At 35.5% G+C, this 26,889-nt stretch overlaps 1 protein-coding gene across 1 annotated transcript in view; it reads right to left on the reverse strand.

Moving 5' to 3' along the window:
* Nucleotides 1-18,769: 18,769 nt before the first annotated feature.
* The window catches only part of SEMA3A (semaphorin 3A), a 200,021-nt gene continuing 191,901 nt past the window's right edge, over nucleotides 18,770-26,889 (reverse strand). Inside the window, 3 exon segments of the mRNA XM_055300759.1 lie at nucleotides 18,770-21,825; nucleotides 21,828-22,176; nucleotides 23,535-23,677. Of these exon segments, the coding sequence (XP_055156734.1) occupies nucleotides 21,722-21,825; nucleotides 21,828-22,176; nucleotides 23,535-23,677 (596 nt within the window). The 3' untranslated portion in view covers nucleotides 18,770-21,721.

The raw sequence follows: 26,889 nt of genomic DNA on the forward strand, positions 1-26,889 counted from the left end.
TTTCTGAATTCCCCTTTAATCTGGTCTCCTTCCCATTTACTCTCAGCCCACTGAACCCCGGGTGCACTGGCCTAATTTTGTTTCCTGGAATATGCAGGCTTGCAAGAGCCTTAGTGTCTTCTGTAGCCACTTCTTCTATCCTGAGCATTCTCAGGGCTCTCTTTTGTTTTTTTGTAGCTAGTTCTCTATTTTCATTCAATTCTCAGAATCAACATCATTCATTGACCTTCTATCATTCCACTCTTCTTTTAATTAATTATCTACAATGGATCACCGCTGTATTAATTTCCAAGGGCCATCATAACAAATGATTGCAGACTAGATATTCTGTTCTGGAGTCCAGAATTCTGAAGCTGCTAGAGAGGCTAAGTTTTCTACAGAGATTCTGGGAGAAGCTGGCTTCCTTTCCTCTTCTAGGGTCTCGTGGTTTCTCGCATTCTTTGTCTTGTGGACTCATCACTCAATCTTTGCCTCTCTCTGTCTTCACCTGGACCTGACTTTGTGTCTATGTGTATCTCCTCTTCTTAGAGGGTTAGAAGTCATTTGATTTAGGGCCACCCCAATCCACTATGACCTCTGCAAAAATCCTATCCAAACAGGTTCTCATTCTGAGGTCCTGGGTAGGCATGGATTCGGAGGGACACCATTAAACCCGCTCTATTCACTACTTGACATTTTTCTTGATTATGTATTGATTTCTTTATTGTCTTGTTCATCCTACCCACCACTAGGATGTCAGCTCCCTGAGACAAGAAGCATTGTCAATATATGTGTGTGTGTGTGTATACTGACACTTAGGATTTAGTCCATTTTTAATAAATGAAGAGATGATGCTTTCAGTCATCATGGCTGAGGCCCTCAAACATGTGCCATTTGAGGTGTATGACTAATGGCTCTTGTTCCGCTTTCATGCAAAATAAAAATCTCCCTCTGATACTTTTCTGTCTCATTCACAGTTTCTGATTGTAATTCATAAGCTGTCCATCTGCTTTCCATATTGTATTTTGCAGTCTGGAGTCAGTATCCCCAACCACATGGGTTCTTGAAATGTGGCAGAGCACATTTCTGAGCCTGTAAGGACCAGACATTGGACCTTGGTGAATACGAGAAGGGTGGCCTGTTTTACGTGGCCTTCGTTCGGTTAATCTTCGGATATCCCGGGAGATTGAACTCAACACAGCCTCTCTTTATTCAAACCTCTCTCTCTCCCAATAAAAGTCAGTGGTGATTGAGGAAAATGAGCAGAAGATACAGATAATAACGTCACAAATTCTTAAAAAGAAAAACTCTGAATATCAAAAATAGGCATCAAAGATGCAATTTGCCCTTTAACTGTATGAGGCCATACAGGTGCTTTAAATTCCCGTGATAGAAAGCCTACCACAGAAGATTTCATCCTTGGCTGCACATAAATATCATGTGGGAGCTTTTAAAAATCCTGATCCCCAGGGAGCTCCCTGGAGCAAACACATGATAACATCTGACAGTCTGATACTGAGGTTTCAACAGTCTTTGAAAAGATTCCAATGCAGCAGTGGTTGAGAATCACTGCTCTCTTTGACATGTTTTCTCTGACTGTTGTTTCTCTTTCATGGGGATGATTCTCCGAGGTGTCCTGTGTTCTACCAACATGTTCTTATCTGGAACTCAGCTTTCCTTTCAGGTGTTCGACTCTTTCAGCTTCTGAAGTCTATCTGAGGGCGGAGTGCTCAAACTACAACTGGCCCTCTTACTCCTTACAGTTTTCTGTGGCTCTGGCAGAGAGTCAAGGTTAACTTTAGAAAGACATGTTTCTGCTCTTTTATTCTGGGCTTTCCAAGCACCCCCACCCCTTTTTTCCTCTAGCCTAGCCAGCTGCCTAGAACATTGTCTTTTGTCTCCAACCCTGGAAGTCTACTTTGAGACAAACACTCATACTATAACTTGTCTTGGAGAAGAAGAATGTGTCCTATGGGATGGGGCAGGGCTGGGGGGAATGGGCTTGAGCTCACAGTTGTGGTACCTCAGGTAATCCTACCATGGCTACTTTAGCTCCCTCCCACTCCAAGAATCCCCCATGGGATTTCTGTGGCTTTACTCCCATCACATTTTAAAAACTCTTCTCCTCCAAAAATTTGTTGGACTGATGACATTCTTCTACTGGAGCAAAGTTTGTCTCCTTTCAGTCTATCAGAAGTAACTCAATTTTGATCTTCTGAAAGATCAAAATTTATTACTTCCCATTTCTGAACACATTCTAATTTATGCAATTTTTCAAAAAAATATATATACTTTCTTGCAGTTCTAGGGTATAATATGAAGGAATAAAAATATAGTGCATGCTCATTATGCCTTTTTGTCCAATGCTATAGTATAATATCAAGTTACGCACACTCGATACTGTGATATGTAGATCATATACATATGTACTGTATGTATATATACACATACATACACACACATTTCTCATTCATACTCAAAAGATGACACTATTGTTTGTAATATACTTAAGAAAATTCAACATGTTTCTAGTAGTACTTTAACTTCAAATCAATCAATTAAACATCTATTGGGTATTTACTACTATGTGTCTAGAATGAAGTTAGAAGCTACAGATATAAATATAAATAGGACATGCTTTTTTCCTCTCAAAAAGCTTACCAGCTGGTTAAGATGCCAGTCAGATAAAAGTATAGAATATATCTATAAATAGATATATAATGAGTGCTAGAATAAAAGCTATTTGGGAAGTTTTTCTGAGGATAAACAAAAATAAATAATGTGGCTTATAACTCTGAAGGATCAAGACTTTATATTTGTCATTGCTTTTTTTGTTTGTGTTCATTGTCAGTTTTTCCTCTGTGTTCTTCACTGGACTTCAGGGCCTCTCTTACTGGAAGGATAGTGGTGCTTTGGTTAAGGTTTCGTAGTTTGAGTCACTTGGCTTCTAATGGTCATGGTTTTCTGAGCAAACAAGCCTTTCTGTTGTTTTTCATTCTTTATACAATTTGACACTGACTTTGCCTCTTTGTCTTGTGAGCTGTGTGAAATCTTTACTTAAAATATGTCACTGTATCTTAACTCAGTGTCAGACTGACCTACTTGTTGCCATTGTTTTGCTGGAGTATAATCTATGTGGTAGGTGCATTTCCTCAACAACTTTATTATATTGTTTTCTGCCTGGGGTCACAATATTTGATTTTAAAAATCATCTTGTTACTGCTATTCTTCATATATGCTTGGCCCAAAATAGCTTGAATAAAGAATCTCAATTACATAGAGATACAATGGGTTATCCTCAGCCAGATCTTATTAGAGAATCATGTTTGTGTTTTCTTATACATGGCATAGACCTTTTATGCTTCCATCTTTTTTAGAAGAAAAGTACATATGAAAAGATGGTTACAATTTAATTGGACGAAAGTGTTAAGTTACATTTTTTATCTATTAGAGAATTTGGAATATTAACTAGCTGGTAACTTTCAGAAAAATGGAAATCATTCTATATAACATCATTGTAGGTTGATATGTTTTTGTGACATTTCACATATCTTTCTAAAAATTGTATTTCATATTCCACGATACTTCTGAGACTATTTTCTGCATATTTTTCCAAAAATATTTTAATATTCCTCTGCTTTCCTGTTATCTCACTTTTGCATTTAATGTGCTATAAATGTGACCAAGGTAATAGTAATTAATTATCTAATTAATCTAATCTAGGTTAGAGTAATCTAGTCTAATCTAGACTATCTAATTAATTATAAAGTACTGATAAAGATTGAAAGGTGATTGATATGTTGTGAATTGAAATACTTACCCAGATAGTTTAATTTCATATCTAGCTTTTGCCCCAGTGTGTCAGAGTAGATATTTTTATTATATAGCTAACTGAAGATGTATAACTGGCTAATTTTAAGAGTTGAGTTAGCAAAGAATAAGGAACCCAGTATCTTTTAAGTGAAACAAGCTTTAAAAACTTTAGGGGAAAAAATCACCATATTTAAAACATAATTTTGTTGTATCCTAATGGAGAAGTCTTTTTTTTTTAAAGTTTGATTTTACTTTTAAAATATTAGGTGCTATAATAATATGTAGTTAAGATTAATAGTCTTCTCATTTCAAATGTAGAGGAATTAAAGTTCTTTTATAAATGTACTCTAATTTGAAACCACAGTCATTTGGAGAATTCATATAATATCAGCTTTCTCAATTATCAAAGAATTTGGGAAATGAATCCAAATAAGAAAATATAATATCCAACCCCACTGGGATTTGAGTGAAGACACAGTGGTGGAAAAGAGCTGCTGTTAAGAAAATTTTCCTAAATAAGTAGATGGTCCACAGTCCTCCACATTAAGCTATCCCATTTATTCAGTGGATTTTATATTATTACTTCCTTTTCCCCTATCCAACCGTGTTTTATTCTCTAGAGTTCATAAGAAAGTTTAGAAAGCAAAGCATACTTCCTCGTAGTATGGTTTCTAACAAGTAAGACCTAAGAGGCTAAGGAAGTGCTCTTTGGGTGCAGGCTGGATTATTGAGTATTTGCAAGCATACTTATTCACTTGTTTATTTTGGTTCTCCAAGAGTGAAGGGTTATAATTTTGTGATTTATGACACCTACTATCTTTTAATAAAATAGGTGAATTTAGTAAATGAACAAATTTCATGTATGGAATCTACACATGTCAAACACTTTGACTCTATTCATGTAATTACAATCTCAAATAGCATTAGTTAAGTTCTACTAACCGACACTTATTGAAACGATCACAGATTTACAATGCGCCATTTTTCCCCCCAGAGGTTTTTAATTTGGAGAAGGACAGATGTTAAGATTCCAATTGAATGGGGCCAGTTCTCCATTAAATGGTTTCCACTTGATTCTGTGTCCATGGAGCAAAATTCGCAAGTGAAAACTCTTACGTGGTTGGACAACAGGAATCAATTTAAACGGAAGGATGTGAAGGGTCAGTTAGTTGAGAATTTATATTATGATAACATATGGAGGAGTTTGGCCCACATTAAAGGATTTCTGTGTGACATTTCAGTGTAAAGCAGATGCACATCAGAGGTACTCAAAAGTTGTTGAATTAATGAACTAAGTTGTGTATTACAATCAAAACTTAATCATTAATAATAATAAAAGGGAGGGAATGTAGTGCAAATAGGGAAACTATCAAATAACATAACTACCAGCTTTAGTATTTATAATGCATTTTATTCTCCACTTGGTACATCTGCCATTCCCAGTACTTTCACCACTTCAGTTTGTATATTAAAGCCACATGGAAGAGACTAATTTCCAGCCACAGCTGTGGAACTGCCTGGTTAACCATTATGGCCTTCCCGCTAATACTGACCTATTTTCTATTTTACAAAACTATCATCATCACTTGTGAGGCTGATTCATATCGTTAGCTGAAATATCTTTTACTCCTTTATATATCTTTTGTTTTAAGTTCTAAATTGTCAGGTACTGTCCTTGAAGGTGAGGAAAAAAAACATGTCTTTATTTTTTTGCGATGCATTGAGGTCCACCCAAGTCCCACTCAGCTGTATCTAACCACCTACCAGAACATCACTAAGCTCCTTGCCTTCGATTTCCATAACACTTCCAATGTATTATGTATAATTTTATGCTGATGTAAATGAACACTTTCCACCATTCACTATATACAAGGCACTGTGACTTACATATTAAATACATTATATTTGCAAATCTTCACAGAAACCCAGGAGATAGCTATTGTCATTTCCATTTGGCAAAGATGATTTGCCAGTTTGGTAGTAAATATCAAAGCCAGGTTACATTTTTATTCAGCAAATAGTTATTAAACATAAATATGTTACATATTACTGTGTACAAAACACTGCCTGGTGCTAAGGAAAATTGTGGGTAACTAGATACCAGTTATCTACTTTTTAAATGTTTTATTGCTTGTTTCACACACTGAAATGAAAAGCCTTCACTATAGGAATTTTGTCTTCTTTTTTATCCACTAAATATTCAGCACCTAGAACCATGCTTGGTTTGATGAGTACTGCTCATCAAACATTTACTGACTGACTGAATGAATGAAAGAAATATGGTCTCTTGGAGTAATGATATATGGATCAGAGGAATGGAAAGAGATATCATCTATAGAAGCATTTCCTTGTTCAGGAATGCAAGTCCAAACTAAAAAGAAAAGCTAACAGTCTCCTTTTCATGCTCATTATCTACTTTCATCACAGGTGAGGTTTTTATTTTTGTTGTGTTGTTTTTTTTTTTTTTTTAGTGTTAGATTAAGTTAAAATTTCTTCAAATTTTCCCAAAATGCTAGAGGTGGAAGACAAAAGTCAAATAATGAAAGAGTTGCACAACCCCAAAACAGTTGGGAATTACTATAGGATGATCTGTAAAAAGTTTTTACTTCGTGTAAAGAAATCACACAGGAGTGGGGGTCTACAGGGAAGATGGCAAGTGCAGGTCGGCTAAAATCATGGAGTTTTTGTTACTCATCTGGATTCATGTAATGTTACATTCTTCAAGATAATGACACACTGAGATGTCTTTGAATTGAAAAATAAAATGTCAAAAACAAAAGTTGCCAAGAAATTCAGACTGAGACATTTTATGATGTGAAAATAGCCTTTCCAAAATCCCCGGATACTCATATCCTGAGAGGTCTTTACTTGCAAAGTTGACAGCTTGTTGATGCTTTCCACCAGTACAAACCCATTCTCAAGATTGAGCTCTTCCTGAAATATATTTTTAAAAGCTGAACACACGTAGCTAAATATAAATTGTGCACAGCATCAGTTATGTGAAGGAGATGAGTAATATAAACTCCTAGGATCTTTCTACATAAAAGCAAAACAATTATTAAGGAGGGATTAATAAGTATGAAGTCACAGAAGCTACTAGTAGGCAAACTGAAAAGCAGAAAGTTACCAAGCTGAAATATTTATTCCTGAAATTTCAAAAATATTTACTCAAAATGTTTTATATGAGTGAATTTGTATAAATATTTCTATTACTGTGGAGAAATATTTATGTTAACTTTATACATCATAGAGACAGTGATAATTTTTTTTTTTTTTTTTTTTTTTTTTTTAATTTTTATTTATTTATGATAGTCACAGAGAGAGAAAGAGAGAGGGGCAGAGACACAGGCAGAGGGAGAAGCAGGCTCCATGCACTGGGAGCCCGATGTGGGATCCGATCCCGGGTCTCCAGGATCGCGCCCTGGGCCAAAGGCAGGCGCCAAACCGCTGCGCCACCCAGGGATCCCGAGACAGTGATAATTAGCACGAAAAGAACTCTATAATGAGACATGAACTCTAGCATCAATGTCTTCTGCTACTTGACCATTTTTCTCCATAATGGGGCTAAAAATGCTGAATTTCCCTGAGAGAAGAGAGCTATTCAAGAATTATTTCTGAGATTATTTTTTAGACAAAGTGATCTACCAGTTACTGTAGCATCTACACCTCTTATTCTCTTAATATGTTCATCACTTTCTATTACGTTTCAGTATCAACTCCTATCTCTTCTTAAAGATTGTAATCTTCTAGAAGTCAGATATATATCTCTTGTGTCTAGAGCAAAGTAAGGACTTGATAAATAATTTCTGAGTGAATCAACGAGCTGTATCAATCTCTGCTAGTCTTCTTGAGTGTATGGTCAATTCTTTTATAACATACATTTCATTATTAATTTCTACATATTCCGAGCATGTGATAGACGATGATGGTCTGTCATATGCGTTTGTTTCTGGTTGGTAAAGCTTGAGTTAACATGGAGTATGGGGATGGCGTGAATGTATTATAGGAGATGGGATGATTACTTTTATAAGTGGGTTCTGATTATGGCCATAGGAAGAGGCTGAGTATCCACAATTGTAAGCAGAGATGAAAAGCTCTCTCAAGGAGAAGGGAGTGAGTGAACTTCGTAGGCAGGCAAAAAAGTCAGTAGTCTGGATGATACAATTTGGGGCAGACCCAGTCAGCCTCCCTAGACATTTCTCTTTTAATATTTGGTATTTTCACTTAGATTTCTTAAATTCTCTCACTTATAGCAATTATTTTCTTTATGTTAATGTGCACAACCTGGGAGATCATTGGAGTCATATTTTACAATCCTTCTGGAACAGCCTTATAATATTTGTAGCAGACCCTAAAGGACTTACTTGGTTTACCTTCTTTCCTCCAGAATCCATGGGGCGAATCTGAAGAAAGACTTGGAGGCCTATTTTCATCTTCTTTAAAAAATGCATTCTAAGAAGTAAATGAGAATAATGCTTTTGAATACTTTCACATGAGACAGAAAAGAGCCTTTGACCCAAATCTTCATCCTGCCTGAAGATTGTCGGGGATTTTAAATGAACCCTTAAAAGGGATTATTAGGGAAAACTAAAAAATCTGTGTAGACTTAGTGCTTCTATTGTTCAATTATATGGAACGTACCAGGAACTATACTATGTCCGGTATAACAAGGCTGGGGTAATAGAGGAATGAGAATGGTACCAACAGTAGCACCAGGGATTGTTGTGGTTTCCTAGAGCACATGTTTGGTGTTGGATATGCGAGTACCAGCAGAGATAGATTCAAGAAAGTCCAGGTATCAGAGTCACAGTCAGCCTGGGGTGAGTGCAGATGTGTAGTCACAGAGGGTTGGAGTTGGATTTGATATAGAAGAGCAGCAGGAACTGAAAGTGGGTTGCAGCAGGGTCTCTAGACAAATCTCGAAGGGCAAGGCTTTATAGGAGGAATCCACAACCATGAGGTGCTATGTTGCATTTTATTTCTCCAAATGAGTTGTCCATTGGTGAGAAAGGTATGGTTATTGTGTTTCTTTCCATGCAACTGTACATTCCTGTGGAAGAAGAACTATAATCCATTTCATTAGCTAATGATGCATGGAATGCAAAGATGAGGAAGGTGGATAGAGGCTTGAGACATAAAGAATGTGGAATCTCAAGTAATTTTAGCTTTGAAAATAAGGTTTATACACGTTAGCTCCTTTAAAAATGGAATAAATGGAGAGAGGGCTATCAAGTTTGAATTAATTAAAAGACACACACATACACACAATCACACAAATACAAGCACATGCACGCAGCTCTTTAAGAACACAGATAAAACTATCCACGGTTTGAGAATTTGCAATTTCAGCTAAATAAGGAACTTCCTGAGCCAGTCCCTTCATCATGTCCTTTTTCAGATTAACCCAAACAAAAATCATCTTCCTTCTAGCATCACTGTAACTCTCCCTTTGAAAATTCAGCTTTCCTAAAGGAAGAAAATTACCCTTCCACTTTCTTTCTCGTTTTTCTCCGTTTCCACTTTCTGATATCTCCTTTGACTTCTCAACCACATGCAACTCTTGCTTTGCCCTGGGGAGATATCTTCCCTCTTTGAAAGTGGCCAGAGTCCTCCTGTCTGTGTTCTCTGCCCTAGTCCTGGGTGGTCCTCTCTTCAGCCTCAGAGTGGAAAGGACGAAGAGCCCACTGGCAAGTGTCATTCTTCGGCCACGATGAACAATTTTCCAACACCTCTGACTAATTAAAACTTAGGCTACTTTACACAACAATGATAACTCATAAGCCACTGGCCACTACTCTGGGGGTTAGCACAAGAATTGACCGGGAAAAGAATATGGATTCTCCACTGTACCTGGCCAACTAAACAGCTCTCAAAGGCTCATTGGTCCTCAAGGGAACCGTCACAAATATATCTGGAGACAACACATTTTTCAGTGAAGATCTGAGAATGCAGGGGATTATTATTAATAGAGATTCGGATTTTTAAGTTCTTTAACATTGGGTTTTGGCTAATGACATAGCTGTTAATACTATATGAGCTTTTATCCAGGGGTTGCCCCTTCATGTTAAAAATATAATGTGTTATTAAGTCAAATCAAGAAGCTGATACTCAATGGTACAAAATTAATTATTTTATGACTCAGGGACAGTAAACTAGCACCTTGTTGGTAATGACTTTACTTTGTCCTTACAGCTTCTCAATTAGTGTATTATGTCTGCTTTGGAAACATTTTTGTACTTCAAATTGCCCCCAGACTCCCATTCCCAGTGCTCCCAATTTATCCTTCTTCCCCAACAAAAATTTAGGAGTCTGTGTTACACATTAGCAAATCAGCAGTATTTTAAAATGATTTACAGAGAGCTTAAGAGAAAACTGCACTTTTCAAATTCCATGGCTGGAAACTCCCTTGAGCTTTAATTTAAAGTCCTTGCTTCCTGAAATCTCATTGACAGAAAACATCCAGTACTTCAGTTATAAATGTTTTTTTTAAGTGATTTTTAATAGGCTCACATTCTGCTTCTAATCAATCAACTATTTGTATAGAAACAATAGCATAGAGACTTTTTCTTAAGGACACATACTCTGGTTGATAAGAATATATAGATCTGGGACAATGGCTAGTCTAACAAGAAGTTCACGGGCTACTTTAAACAGACGGTATCTGCTGCTTTGACATGCAACAGTGAGCGCAACATAAATAATATTATTCCTTTACAGACATACCTGAATTTGCCAGGAAAGATTATTGGGGTGAATTTAACATTATAAAAACATTTGTATTGTACAACTAATGGTAGACATTGGTAGTTTTTGCTGGCAGTGAACTGGTGAAGCTGCTGAAACCTTTGTAAATATCATCTGGTTCTTCAACAATGCACACATGGATTTTATTTATGATGCTTTTCAATAACCCTGAACTTAGGGATCAGTTGGTTGTAGTGTAAAAAGCAGTAGTAGACCACCCAGGATGAAGCAAAAAATAAATCTTGGAAATATATGGCATGTACACATGAATACACTGTTAATGCTGGTTGCGCTTTTAAGTGTTGGCTCTACACATTATTAGGATTTAATGGCACCAAAATATTCCAAGGAAATAGCATTTGATTACTGTTTTTGCTAAATTGCACATTTAATTTAAGAAAGCCTTTCTGTTGGTAATTAAGTTGTTCTATTTATAGGACATATTTAAGTTACTATATTCTCTTCGTAGAATTGAAATACTATAAAATTACTGGGAAACAAATGGTCAAGCAGTCACTCTCATACTGTTGCCAAACTTCAGGAAGCCTACTACTGGAAGCCTAGTCCAGGAAAATCTGTACCTTCATTATCCTAGGGAACTTAAAGAGGATGGGATGAGAATATTATCTACAAAGTATACCCTCTCATTACATTGCCCTGCCTCTCGTAAGGGTGTTATGTAAAAACTAGATAAAACTATTTACACAGTTGATGTGTTCCATATTCTTTTTTATCCGAGAAGAAACAGAGGAAGCATTACTTTTTAAAAATTTAAATAATAGAAATATCTTCTTTTTAAAAAAAGGTTTATTTTTTATACATATAGAGAGAGTCCAGGAATGAGCAGGGGAACTGCAGAGAAAGAGAGAATTCCAAGTAGATTCCTTTCTGAGCACAAAGCCTGAATGGGGGCTCGATCTCATGACCTTGAGATCTTGACCTGAGCCAAAACTAAGTGTTGGATATTCATCTGACTGCCTCACCCAGGTGTCCCATAAAAGAAATATCTCCTAAGTGAAATTCTCCTACCTCCAATCCAGCCTGTGTCATTGTTTTAAAATGCAACAACTTACCAATTTCTGTCACAATATTATCAAAATATGTTGTACTTTGTCGTTATCAAAGGTAATTAAGTAATTTTGATTTGATATTCCAGGACCCACATATCTTAGTGTCTGATATCCACCCTCATGCCAACAGACCCTGGAGAAGGGTGAGCCTTCTTAGGATTCAGACAGGAGAAAGCCTACGTGGGTCAGGGAAGTCTTGAGAGATTAGCCATAGAATGTAGTAGACCGTTCAGTCTACATGTGTGTCCTTAAGGAAAGGAGATCCAAATCTACAGGAATGAGTCACTTAGAGAACGGCTGTTCAGACATTAACGTAGACACAAATCATTTGGGGTCTGAGCTAAAATGCTAGTTCCAATTCCATAGTTCTACGAGGGGCCTCAGGTGTCTGTAGTTCAGATAAGCTCCCAGGTGCTGTTGCTATCAGTAGTCTACACTTCCACCACATGTTCGGAGTAGCAAGGACCAACAGAGATCAGCAGCACACAGTGATGGGATCTCCAGAAGGATAAAAAGAGGAAGAAGACAGGAACACAGGCTTTTGCTTTGTTAATAAAAGAGATGATCCCTGTATTCCTTTATGCTCTTCCTTCCTTTGAAGATCAAAGTACTTTCTTCCCTTGTCTGTCCCAGTCACTAGTCTCTTTCTTCCAACTCTCATAGCATTTGAGATCTTTCTGCTCCTATGTTCCTAATATTTCTAGTCGTTAAGCACTCTCTTCTAAATCCCTTAATGTTATGTTAATTATGTCGTCGCGCAGCCAATAAGAGAAAGCTGTGCACAAGGTGAGTTGAGTTGTATTCAGTGCAAGATATTTAAGCATAGCAGGACTGATCAGAAGCACCGAGAAACCCGGAGCCTGCCAGATACCCAGAAAGCAGACCAAGATTTAATGTATAAAAGGAAATCCAGTTCGATCTTCTCTGAAAGTTCTCTCCAGTGCTATCATGAATATATATACTGCTTCATTGAGTTTGACCTTAATGCTCTTCCGGCTGTTACAGTATAAAACTTTCGGACAGCTCTTATTCTTTTTTCCTCCTTCCAGTTTGTCTAACATACACAGTAGCCTTTCCTGGGGACCCAGTCCACATGCTCTCTTAAAATTCCTATGAACGGAATAATTCTACTTCAAAGCCTTCACTGTTATTTCATCTCTTGATGCTGCTTTTTATCAATTTCCAAGATAGTTAAAGCTGAAAGACAACAATACTTCAAACAAAAGGCAATTATTTAAAAAGAATTACCAAATAATTGAAGCCAATCAGTGTTCACACTTTTGGAACTTTTATTCTTTCCTACCAGACCTTGAAGTCTGTCAGATTTTGCTGAGACCTTTGTATTAGTGAACATCTGGATCATGTCATAGTTTGGTCTTATTTTTGCCTAACAGTTTCTTTGTGGATTTGCCTCCCACAACACATATGGTTTATTTCTGATGTTTATCCTTAGCTTGGCAGGGTTTTGAAGTGTCATGTCTCTTTTCATCTCTACTTTTTAAAGGAAGTGATTTTGCATAAATTATTATCTTTCTAGGTGTGAATTATGGTAGTGTTCTTTCTCATGTGTTCTTGAAAGACTATGAATAAATGCCTGTTCTCAGAGTTTCTTCCTTTAAATTATATCTTAGTGCGAGAAATATAATTTCTTCTATACTATTTTCTACTTTTGATCCTATTTTTGAAAGTTCTTCATCAGCAGTTGCAATTGCTTAGACAGTATCTTAAGATCTTTATGTAATATACTTATATCAAAAGAATGATTTTGCTTTCTGGAAGATTGTTTATGAAGTATTGCATGCAGAAATGTCTTCTTTTCAAGCTTGAACACGCTAACTTTGGAAATTGTGTGTTCTACACACACACACACACACACACACCAGTGATTACTTAGTACAGAACCACTAGCTAAATCACCTTTAGGATATATCCTTTGGGGTGATAATGGCAGATAGGAGTTCTAAAAATTAGAAACTAAAAGCTGACCTAGTTGAAAAATTGAGATAAATGTGATATCTTAATTTAATGATGTTTTATGAGAGGATAAAACTCAAGCACATTAAGTTCTTTAACATGGTTTGCATTCAAACCAGGTCTGTTCACCTCTAAGGCCACTTGGTGGTTTATTTTGCCTTATGAAAGAGGTATTCCCTGATTCCATTCACACCTTCATCTTCTAAGACTTAAATCATGTGTGCAATAATGACTTATCTTTTTGAAACTGTTTTATTTTCCTCTATTTGCCCAGAGCTGATGTCACTTCTTGAACTTTTATTTTCTACATGCTGTTAAAACCTTCCTGATTTCTGGCTGATGACTGAAGATGGATTGAAGAAATAGGTCAATTACCTGTGGAATCAAGGTGTTAGCTGGATTGCTGGGAGGACCCTGAATTTTGCAAGAAGGACTGTTAATTGTAAAGAGAGATGTGCCAGATACTGTAGAAGATGGAAGAGAATTGTGGAAATCAGTATTCTAAAAGCCATAGTAATTTAATGGTAACAGTAATTTTAAATTATCCAGATACATGCGCTAATAGTAGCAGTAATTAATTTTAAATTAAATAATCTAGATATATGCACCAAGTAAAAATATAACTTATTTAAAACATTGTTACATACTTAAGTTGAATATGTATATACATCGGATGATTATAATTACTACTGTGAAAATGAGAATCTATATAGGATTTCTTTTGGCATGTGTTGACATAGGCATTGATAATTGCTATATACCAAGAATCAACTAGTCAATGAAAAGTACTTATAAGGTTGATCTAGTTATATATTTTTTAAAATACCAGAATTTTAACATTTTTATTTAGATGCCAATAATTATGGGACATTACTCTTGATATGCTAAATTATTGTAAAGGTAATTATTTACTTTGAATTGTTATTCAAAACCTGAGGTATTTTCTAACAAATATTTTTCATCTGTAAAAGTAGACTTTGTAAATGCATATATGATTCCAAAAAGTTTTTTTCTTGTTTATGTAGTCAAATATGTGAAGACAATATCTTGTATCAATTGGAATAGTCTCCCTTTTCTTTGCTTCATTTCAAATATTTAAGATGCATGAAAAAACCAATATTTTTTCTTTGAAGTCTTTTTGCTAGAGAAAGTGAATTACAGACAGCAATTCTATTGTTTCATAACTGAACACTTGACCAACTTTTCATTTGGTTCATTCATTTTCTGTACTAATATGTCACCAAGAGCCCAAGTCAATAAATTGTTTCCTTGGTTGTACCTTGTTTTTAGATGATCTAAACCAAAATGATGCACATACTGCACTGGCAATTCATTAAAAGTCTAATAGATTATTTTCACTATATGACCCAACGTGGTGATAAAATGTTTTGTTCTAATTGGATCAAAAGCAAGATTGTAATCAGAGATTTAAAGTTCGCTAAGTGTTAGATCTAAGTAAGCCACTCGTACTTTCCTACAAAGTTGGAATATTAAAACCACCCTACTTCCTATAAGGAGAATCGAATGAGATCACAAAAATACCTTGAACATTGTAAAGGGATATAAAAAATGTAACATTACCATTACCAAGCAGTAGATTTAGTAAGGCCTTACTAATGCCCTATGCTTCTCCTTATATTGATTTTATTAAGTATTAAATATATTATAGTATAGACTCAATATATTATAGTTTGAACTTAGATTTAATATGTACTGATATCAATCAGATATTATAAAAATGTATAAACATTTCCCTTAAGTTCAAGAATGTTACTTCTCAGTAATGAATATAGAGCTCCCTGATATGAATAATTTTAATAAACACTGTCTAATGACATCAGGAGCTTAGAAAGAAACCAGTATGGAAACAATTACAAATTATATTCCAATCTCCACTGGGGGAAACAGCATATGTTGCTTTTTAAATGATTAGAGATTTTGTAACCTAGGGAATTTGTTTTTTTGTTTTTTGTTTTTTGTTTTTTTTTGTAAATTCTAGAGAGGTTAAGAATAAGTTAAAGGAAACATCTTAATGATGGCATGTTTCTAAATAACTAGACTATTATTTTGGTTAAAATATAATAAGCTTAGATGAATGTTTACTCAAACTCTTCTGAGTAAATATATTTTATAATTTTAAGAAATCAGTGTACTCCTTGATAGTACATTTTTCCATATGGATGCCAGTTTGTATTTCTGATGCTGTATTAATATTCACTAAGCAATAATTTAACCTGCTTCCTCAACCAAATTAAACATAACTAATTTCAACAAACTACTATTAGGGTCAAAAGTAATGCAATGAAGAAAATAAGCATTATTTTTGTAGTTGGTAGATGCCAACAATGCAAATTTGAAACGTATTTTACCATTTTTAGTCAGTACATAAATTCAAGTAGAATTTATCAAATGGTTTATATGAGACCTATATTAATTTGTTGACATTTATCAGCAATTTAAAACAGTGAACAAAAAAACAAAAATATTTTAGGACTAATGAAAGTGTCACTCTTTTATTGAAATTCAAGGCTGCAAACCTCCTAAAAATTGAGGTGTAATAAAAAAAATCCTAAAGTGGAAAAGGTGTTTGATTTTAGACATACAACTTTGTTTAAAACAGTTTAAGTTTCTCTGGAATTAGTCATCAACAAAACAATCAAAACTTGAAGAAGTGAGCTACAGAAATGATGGATTTTTTTTTTTAAGCTGTATTTACTTGAGGTCTAATGCTTCAGTGAGATTTACAAAGAGAGGATGAAGTTGAGACTTCATAATCACCCAAATTGGGATGACTTAAACACATTTATGAAAACTTTTGCTTGGGAACTATATAAATAAACAGTGTGTCTACAAGTATTGTGTTTAGATTAAGAGAAAATACAATCTTTTGTTATATGAGAAAAAACTTGACAGTCTAATATAATGGTGGTGCTCAGTTGACAATTTCAAGATGCAGCTAAGCCCCTCATTTTCTTAATATTTTTCTTTTTCTTTTTGTTCTTAAAATTCGGAGTCTTTGCCTGTCAACTACGTGTACTAACCTCACCTGCATCACTGTTTAGCCATAAATACTCCATCTAGGGTATTCACCGAATAAACACAGGCTTCATAGCTTAACACCATCTTTGATGAAGTCTTGTTTGTGGGCCACCCTATTAATTAGCAAGGCAATGTTGTGCTTGTGTCCAAGCAGTCTAATACCAGATGAGTGGGGCAATGCTGAAGGAGGTGACATATAAGGGAACCTTTCATTTGAGCTGTGTTAGAGTGGCCTGACAAAGCTATCTGCTCCCAGGTGTTCATCTGTGGAATTACAAATTGCATAAAAGTAAGGTTGGTTGAACTAGAAAGGGGATTATGGCATGAAGATTAGTTTGAAAATGTCAAGTGCTATGACTCCAGCTAAGTAAAGATAAATGAGGTCAACATTTAGGAGCGAACTTAGGGAGGGAGAGCAAAAAGGGGTAGGGGGTAAGAAGAAACAGAATGAATGATACCGTGTGCCAGGGATGAGAATGTGGGGTACAAAGAGAGGGAAATAAACCAAAGCCTAGGAAAAATCAAACAAATGCTCCATTTGGATTCCTAATAGTGGGACATTTTACTTTTCTTTATGAACTCCATACTCTATGTGGAGTACCTGTTCCCATAATGAAAGCATTTTTCCACACCTCTCCTCCATCTGCCTTATTTTTTTCTGCCCAGATTGCTCTTTTTACTTCATCTGAGCAAGTTTATTTTATATTTCAATTCCTAAATTGTATGTCCCTTATGCTCTGAAGCTTTTCATAATCTCTTTAAATTAATTCCTTCCTCATTGACCCCCTAACACTTTTGAGTTTGTATGTGATGCTCATCACATGGTGACCTGGTTCTCTCCAACGACTTACTGAACTTCTCCCGGCGCCAGCCATCATGCCAGGTACTGGGGCAGGGGGTGAAATAAATTAGATACAAACCCTGCCCTCAAGGAGCTTACAGTCTAGAAAGGGATGGGGGTGTAAACAAAGAAATTACACCTTTGTGATAAGTGTGGCAATAAGAAGTATACACAGGGCACAGACTTAGTGCAGAGAAGGTGGTTAGTTTCACCTGGAGATGGAAGAATAAGGAAAGACCTGCCAAGAAAGATGACGGTAAGTTGTTTTACTGTCCTCAGCACCAACAGTGCCTAGCACATAATAGACACACAAGATCAATATAATTTAATTGAACAGGTAGGAGTCTAGATCTAAAGCTCAAAGCATATAGAGCCCTATCTCTTTATATGAAAATCATTACTTTCTTTCCGTGGGCACGATTTAGTACATCTGCCTTTGCCTGTGTGTGTGTTTGCATGTTTGAAATAAAAACCAAGCTGTTTTGTTTGGTCAGGTTGACTGTGAAAATGGCTGTACCATTTATGTGGCTTCATTCCCTCTTCATTCGTAGGCCCTCTTAGTACACTAACTTTGCAAAAAGTGTTTCTTTATTCAACTAGTGTAAGAAAATTGTTAGAAATCAGATAAACTAATAGGCAAACTTTGCAAACTTTGGGAAAAACAATGTTTTCTTTTTTATGGAAACATGTATTTTGGAAACACTAGCAATGACTTGAATTATTACAAAGTTAAAACAAAAACCATGGATGCCTTCGGCATTAGGCCAGTTTTTTCTAACATATTGTTATAACACAGTAAGACGATGTTGAATCCTGTTTGTTAAGTTTGTCTTTGAAGTCATTAAATTGGATAATTTCCATTAAACTTTGAATGCAACCTGTGTTTTTAAAATGAATTCATAAAGCAAAGATTTCAAAATGTTATATGAATCACTTCATATTAATAAAGTGTTCCGTATAACTTTAAGGACAGGCAATTTCAATAACACTTGTTGGGCATCTTTGTAGATCTTGAAGGAAACCAAACTAATCATGATAATGACACATTATCGAATTTTATCCCTAAATTTCCTTCTTTTAGGCATGACAAAAATAATAATATTTAACCTAAAGGGTATCAAAATGCACATCATCACCATAGATACAGAACCCAGTTTACAGACTGACTAGAATGAAGAAATCTGCTATGTAGCAACCTGACTCTGGTTCTCAACATTTTCTAAACTTATATTCCTTGACACCATATGCTACAGGGAACAGTAAAGACATCTGAATTCAAATATTTTGAAGAAATGTGTATTTAGCAACTTAATACATGCTAAAAGGAATAATTTACAGCAGCAGTTTCATTACATTTGTCTCTCCAGTTTTCTAGTTCCCATCTGAAATGCAGGGATAAATACAGATATGGAATATATGTACTACCTGGCAAAAAACATGCTTATTGAATGGGCACACACTCTCTGCCCTTAAATAGCACATAAACCACCTTGTCACCTGTGTGGGGAAATCTCGCATTTTAGGATGATGTAGAACACACCGAATGGAGTACCTATAAAAAGGTGCAGTTTACTGTCCTTCCTCTTCTCAGGATTATTTACATCTCTTTTGCCTAATGTGTAGGTAGCAAAAATATTAAACACATACCACTGAAGATCACTAAATAGTACATAAAAGTAGCATTGAGTGTGCATTGACATGCATTTACATTTTACATTGGATTTCAACTGGGCCATAATTTCTCTGCTGCCATGTACCTTTCTCCAACCTTCAGATTGCGGTCATAACTTGCTTATGGTCACATGAGTCTCTTAACAAAGTTGCAACTCTGATGCTACATGCATATGCCAAAGTCTATTAAAACTAAATTAAATGGGACGTTAATCATTTTTCATGCAAACTGTCCCCCTCAATACACATTGGAAGAGTATGACGGCAAGAAGAGTTTCTACCTGTAAGTTATAACTATAATTTTCTTTGAAAACTTAGACCTGATGGTTTATAGAGGCAAGCCAGTAGATTTGTTTGGTTTCTTTTAACAAAGAAGTCTAGGCTTCCTTTCTATGGGCTTTTCATAATGTTACACAAAAAGCCTCCAGATATTGGAAGGCATCCCTAAAGTTATCGAACAACCTCTATCCCTTCAAATTCATTATTTTCGAGGACTAATATGAAATAAGATACTTCTGTTACTGCAAATAAATCAGTTATGGCTGCGAATTTAGAAGGAAATGCAACACCAAATTTCAGCACAGTGAAGATACTCTGTGAAAATAGAAAAATTACCTATTTTTGGAGTAGTCTTTGTTCTTTCATTAGTATTTCGAACATTTCTTTTTCTCTACAGAAATATGTCCTTCAGATAACCTAAAATTCAAAGACCATTTAAGGATGTAATTCTAAAAGTAATGCTGTATTCATCAATGGAGCCTAAAATTGGATGTAGAATATTTTTAGGCTTTCATTTGAAATAGGCATCAACAAATTGTTTATTCAAATCACTAAAATTGAAACATGAGCTTCCATCTGTGAAATATTTCAGCTGAGAATTTTAAAAAAAATTCACTGTAGTCTGAGGTGAGAAAATAATGCTGAGTTAATTAAAATCCCAAGACAGCTAGAGTTAGAATTCCAATGCCGCTTTTATTAATTAGCAAGAAGATGTTTCCTTTGCATTTTTGTGCATGATGAAGGATCTCGGGAGGGATTCCTGGAAAGGTGAGTGCGAGGAAGAGAAAATACCATAATGCTGAAGGTCTTATATACCTTGAAGTTGTTGATTCTCAAGGAATCATGTTAGGACAAGGAACAAGGCAAGTCCTTTATTGATCATCTTTTACCTTATTTTATAAGTTGTTGCAGGAAACAAAGGGCTTTACACGTTTTAAGTGTGAGTTGTGTCCTCGAATACAGTTTGTATAAAAGTCACTCCCATCAACATGAAACAAACCATGTGTTTTAAACAAGGTGAGATAAAAGATAGCTGATACAGGTGTAAACAGAATTGGGAAATCTGTTTTTAGGATGCTCTGAATATTACCAATCTCTCTCTCTCTCTCTCTCTCTCCCTTTTTTTTTTGAATTTAAGTGACACAGATGTAATTCCTAAAGGAATCCTGAGAATTTTTATATATCTCAAATATCATGCAGGTTTTCAAGCACAGAATTAAGAGATTTTCTGTTAATGTTATATTAAAACAATGCTCATTATTTTCATAAATATGCAGTTCCCTTTCTCCTCATTGATCCATTAGGTACAACACATGGCATTTAACAAATCAATTTGTTTCTTTTTACTTTGCTGGTTAAATGCTCTGTTCTTTCTAGGAACATTATGCAAGTTAAAATTAATCTTTGATTATACTTAAAGAAGGGGAAGGTGTTATCTGAATTCCTCAGAGAAATAAAGCATGATTTATATCCAGAGTTTAGGAATTAATGGTAAATGATGCTTATGTGTTTCTTGAACAATATCGGCTATCCCTCTTGCAGAACTAAAAACTCAATGTCAGAAAAAAGCAGCACGCGGTTGGAGTTTTTAAAACAAAAACTATATAGCACAATAACTGTAAGACAAAAACCTACTCTAGCTTAGAAAAGAGCTAATTTTTACTGCATATTTGTCATGGTACATTTAAATTATAGTTTTAATAAAATACATCTTTAGATCAAAGCTGAAAGAAGACATCAGTAGTAGATCAGTGTATTCCATTTTTCTTCTGGATGATGGATGGTTTATGTTTTTTATATTTCCACAGACCATTTCATTCAGTATCATTTTACTCCTCCAGTACATATAAACATGAGTGCTGGTAGACAAAAAATATCCTTGAATCCAACGCTATTTTGGAATATTCATCAGCTTCATAAATCCATGCAGTTTATTTTAAACTTTCAGTTCAATAAAATGGCTTTGCTGATGCAGTTTTTCTTCTTTAGATGGCGACATGGCAAATGACATTTTTATTTCTCAGGCAAAGAAGAAAGTGAAACCTGTACAATGAAATCTCATAGGAAACATTTAGTCTGCTAAAGTGAACATCTGCGTTCACCTGACCTCTATTAGGTGTTGGTATTAGGAGGAAAGCCTGTTAGCAAAGTTACTCATGGACTTAATTTATAATTGGGGGAACTCAGTTGCATTTCCCACCATTGTAAACATCCACATAATGCCATGAAAAAAGTTCATGTATATTGCATTTTTTCCAGTTATTGTCTAGGCAAGTTTCTACTTGTTTGAGGTTTCCAGAGGTAATGCAGCTCAGACACTCCTGGGTGCCCTCTCAAATTCGTGGGTCCGCCTGTTCCTACCTTTCTTATTTTCCTGTAAGTGCTTCCATTTGTTACTGTTCCCTTGGGTATGCCCGGCCTTTGCCGACGTTGTTTTCGGTCCCTTTTCCACACTTGTTCACAGAACTCATCCATCGTGTTCAGGTTGGGGTGGTTGATGAGCTGCATGAAGTCTCTGTACCAGACCTTCTGGCTAGGTGTCATGCTGTTGGATATTTCTTTGGTCTTCGAGCCATCTCCATCATCATCTTTATGAAGAAGTTCCTCCAAATGCTCTGTGTCAATGACTTCCAGGGTCACTTTAAGGAGAGTTTGCATGAAGCCATGCTCCACAGCGTGGCAGAGGTAATTGCCTGAATCCTTCCGCTGTAGGCTGCGCAGTAGAAGGCCTTGTTCTGTCCTGATGATATGATCATCCACTCTGATCTAGCACAAGAGAAACGGTAGCAAAAATATACACATTTAAAGAAACAGAAGTTCTGAAACTCTGCTCAAGTAAAACTTTAGATTCTGTGTTGAAGCACATTTTAACGGTTCATAAAATGTCTTGCTTAAGACAAATGATAGGATTTCTCCATTGGAAAAAAAAAAGAGAAATCTCTGTAAATCATTTTTTATTATGCATTGCAAAATACTGGTTGTCTATTTTCTTCAAATAATTTTTCATTATAATAATATAAAATATTCAAGATGGTGAAAGGACAAAGATGTATTTATTTTAGAATCTTGAAAGAAGGTATGTAAGCATAGGAGAAAGTTAACAGCAATTCTTAAAAATACAGAACCGTGATATTAGAAAACAATGCAGCATGAGAATGAACTCAGAGCTGAAAAAAACTAAAAACTCAGCGTTGAGCAAGCAGAAGAAAGCATAGGACTACATGACTGATAATTAGTTATTCACTTTGTAAGTCTCAGATGTGGCATAAATATGAAGATATGTTCTTGAATATATCTAAACTCATTTTTACTTTGAATAGAGTTTACAACAGACATCTCTGAAAGCCTAAGTTGATAGTGTATAAAATTGTATAAAATCAACTTTGACATTTGTATAATGTGATTACAAATTTAAAGACGCTTCAAATGTCAAAAGAGATAATGGAGGATTGGAGGATTTTAAACTTTATATTAAGATTATGTTTGTGCAATTATCTGCACAGAATACATTTACAAATCACCTCCATAATCTGGTTATTTAATACTTTTAAAAAGCTTTAAAGTCTCAGAGTATTGAGATTTTCTGTGCACATTTCTTTAATTTTACACAGTAATAAATGAATACACTAAGGCGGAAGATCTGTCTGATGCTACATGCATAGTTCATATCAGAATGGCAGCCCAGAATCTTCATCCTATATATCCTACTCCTCTTCCCAAATCTTCCCTCCCCTTTTGAGGACGTTAACAGACGTCCTGTTTGGATAGCAGAATTAAGTGAACAAAAGTTAAAATTAGCAGAGGATTTGATTTTGTGTGTGTGCACAAATATAGATAATATATTGTTTTGTAGGTAACTACGGGGAGAAAGAAGACTCTCAAATAAATCCCAAATGGCTTCTGGAACAAAATTCTTATCAGTTCACTTTTGCTTCTCCAGCTCCTAGCACAAAACTCTGTCATATGATAAGCCTTCAGTGAATGCTTGTTTAATGAATGGGCTATTGATGGGTTAAGAAAAAGATAAAGATTCACGGTATTTTTTCACCCTCAAGTCAACCATGTTGGGGTCACTTAACAGTACATGTTAGATAGAAATAATCCAGTCTATTTCATTCCTATACCTCTTCTTTTCGCTCTTCATTTCGCCTCTGGAATTGCCAATAGACCAGAGCTCGCTGTGATTTTGGACTGCATTCCAGGAACGTGCTACTATTTTCTACTCCATAGATGATTCTTTCTTCAAGGCTGTGGCTGTGGTGATTATCTGGCCGGTGATGAGGAAATGAAATGAGGAAACGTTAGAGAAGTAAACTCAACTTTCCAAAGTATTTATGTGGAAATTCAGAAGATAAATTTGTTGCCAAGTTGGGAGTCTTTTCCAAATTGATTTAGGATGGCAGAAATGTCACAGACGTAGGGTTTCAGAACTCGACTGCCTGCCTTAATAGACTAATTGCTTTGGTATAAGTTATATAAAGCATATGCAGAGATTTGTCTACCAGAAAATAGCATTACATTAACAGAAGCAGTCATGTGTGCAGTATGACTATACATCTTTATATGCCACGGTAATACTTTCCAAGACATTATTTTAGCCGTAAAACTCTATGCTCTGACTAATGGGGCCAGTTCATGTTGTACTATTCCTTAGCAGGAAAGTTATTTGAACTTTTGGAAACATGAATCTGTTTCTGAGAAATTATTTTGCCACTTTATGTTTATTTTTCATCTGTAAAATTAGATGCACCAGCCATTAATATTTATCTAGTATTTTACAGAAGGTAGAGTTCAGGAAGTTTATACTCCCCACCAACAGCCCTTAAATAATCTACAAGATTGTTCTGAAGATCAATCGGTGTGAAATGTTTGGGATGGCTCAGGAGAAAGATGCACAATTAGAAAGCAATGTGGTTTCAATTGTCCTTATTTTAAAATGATACATCTTTTATTATTTTCAAGAATTACACTAAAGAATATGGGAAGAGTATATAATAGAGTGTAGCAACGAGAAAACCTGTTTCCTGATTAAGTTTCTATTATTTTACCCTTTATGTAACCTCCTTCAATGTGGTAAATGAAACACAGTTAAGATCAAAAGTAGGACACAGGGAGTCTAGGTAAAACTCATTTAGAGAGAGAAAAAAAATTCCTTATTATCTTGCATAATCCTGTTTCCATTATGACATCCTGTACAATATGGAACTCATTAAATTAATTTAGAAAATAATAAATATATTTTCACATGCATGGAGGGCTGACAGTGTAGACAGATGAAAATTTTTTGCTCTCTTCTTCAAACTCAGCTAGATTTTTAATTAAAAAAAAATGTTCCCCCTCTTTTTTGGCATCACTTTGACAATTTTACTCTCTTTCTAATCAACCGAGGACTTTTGTCTGTCAGAGACAATATTATTTGCTGTCACTAGGTTTAAAGCTTTCCAAAGTCCTATTTTTACCTAATCCCTGCATTCAGCTTCATCCCCCCGCCCCTACTCTCATTCTGCCTCCCTTTGCTATCTGCAGGGAGGTCGACTTCAGTACTTTCTTTCCTATCACTCTAAAGTGTGAAATGAAACTCTTCTAAAGTTGGGAAGTATCTGTCCCTTCTTATTTACCAGATCAATACCCTGGAAAAAGGAAATGACTGAAATGTAAAGGAACCGCATTTAATGGATTCTAATTCACATTTTTTTTTATAGTGGGGTTTATCTTTGTCAGTTAATATCTACACTGAATATGGTAGTGTGTTTATATTTCCTCTGAAATTATTATTCTATCACTGAATGAATAGATCTGACACATGTTGCTGTGCTAGTCTGCAGGGTTTCTGTTTCCCCGGATAGAGGTGAATTCAATCTCTCTGCCTAATGCAGGCTAGGAAATCTCCTATGATACCATATTTAGGATACCTTGTCACAGAGGTCACTGGATACATTTTTTTTCCTAATTGTGATACTTTGGACTCTGATTTACAAATCCTTTTACTTGGAATATTATTCAGCCTTTAAAAAAAAAAAGAAGGAAATCTGCAATAGGTAGCAACACAAATGAACCTTGGGAAATGCTAAGTGAAATAGGCCAGTCACCGAAGAACAAGAAGTGTATGCTGATCCCACTTACATAAAACATCTAAAATAGCTGAACTCCTAGAAGCAGATGGTAGCACAGCGGTTGCCAGGGACCAGGGGAAAGGGAAATGGGTAGGTGCTGATTCAACGGGTATGAAGTTTCCGTTCTGCAAGATGAGTAGATCTTCAGCCCCGCGGTACAGCAGAGTGCTAGAGTGCATGATAGTGCATTGTGCACTTACAAACCTAAGAGAGTGGATCTCATGTTACGTGTTCTTACTTCAATAAAATTAAAAAAATTAAATAAAATTTAATTTTACTTTTAGACAGAGACTTTTCATTTACTCTCTACCTATTACTGAATCATAGACTATGACAGCATGACAACAGCAAAAAATCCATTGGATTTAGAAGCAAAGAACATGCTGATCCACCAGTATCTTTCTGGATTATCCAGGCCTACTCTTCCTCTAAAACTCTGTGATAATAGCTGGCTTGTCTAAATTACTAAGTAACTTAATCTAAGTTACTATAGATGTCTGTAAAAATCTGAAGGTATTTTTATCTGAAGTAAATTCTTCCTTGCAAACACAGAGCTCTGCTTGTCCTTCAGTGCATTAGTTGACACATAGTAAGGAAGATTGATGTACCTTGTATAATATGAAAGTGTAATAGAGTTTAGTATAAATGTAATATCAATTAGGTGCATTTTAAAAAACGCACAAAGTTGTCTTCTTCTCAATTAATTTAATCATTCTAACTGTTCCATAGAGTTTTCGGTAACCTTTCTTAAAATCCTGAGAAATCTGTTCAGTTTTTAGTTTTTCAAGGTCTCCCCTGGTGACAGCAACTGTTCCTCAGTGTGTAACAATTAAAATAAAGTAAAAGCTCTCTCATTTTTTTTTTTAAGAGAGAGAGAGCACGTGAAAGTGGGGAAGAGGGGCAGAGGGAGACAGAGAGGATCTTAGGCAGGGTCCCCACCCAGTGCTCAATCCTGCGACCCTGAGATCATGACCCGAGCCAAAATCAGGAGTCAGACACTTAACTGAGCCACCCAGGAGCCCAAAAGTTCCCTTAATAATAAATATTTTCTTATGTTTAAAAAACATTTCATCTGCTACTTATAGTAGAATCTAATATAAGATGGCATTTGATTTAATCAAGGATTTATACCAAGTTGTTTTTAGTTGAATATAGCAATAGTTCACTGAGTTCTTCTAGAAACATGACATTAAGCTACTTTTCCACCTGCATAAGTTAAGAAGCACAACTGGTGAGTTTAGTTCGTGGACCAGGTGTCTTTACTTTGCCTTGATAACTATGCTCAGCAATACCTTTAGAACTCCTTCTCCCTTTCAGTAGGCCTTTATTTCTCTCTTTTGACCAAATAAAAAAAGCAAAATAAAGC

Source organism: Nyctereutes procyonoides, unplaced genomic scaffold (genome assembly GCF_905146905.1).
Source record: "Nyctereutes procyonoides isolate TBG_1078 unplaced genomic scaffold, NYPRO_anot_genome, whole genome shotgun sequence".
In the NCBI taxonomy this organism is placed as follows: domain Eukaryota; kingdom Metazoa; phylum Chordata; class Mammalia; order Carnivora; family Canidae; genus Nyctereutes; species Nyctereutes procyonoides.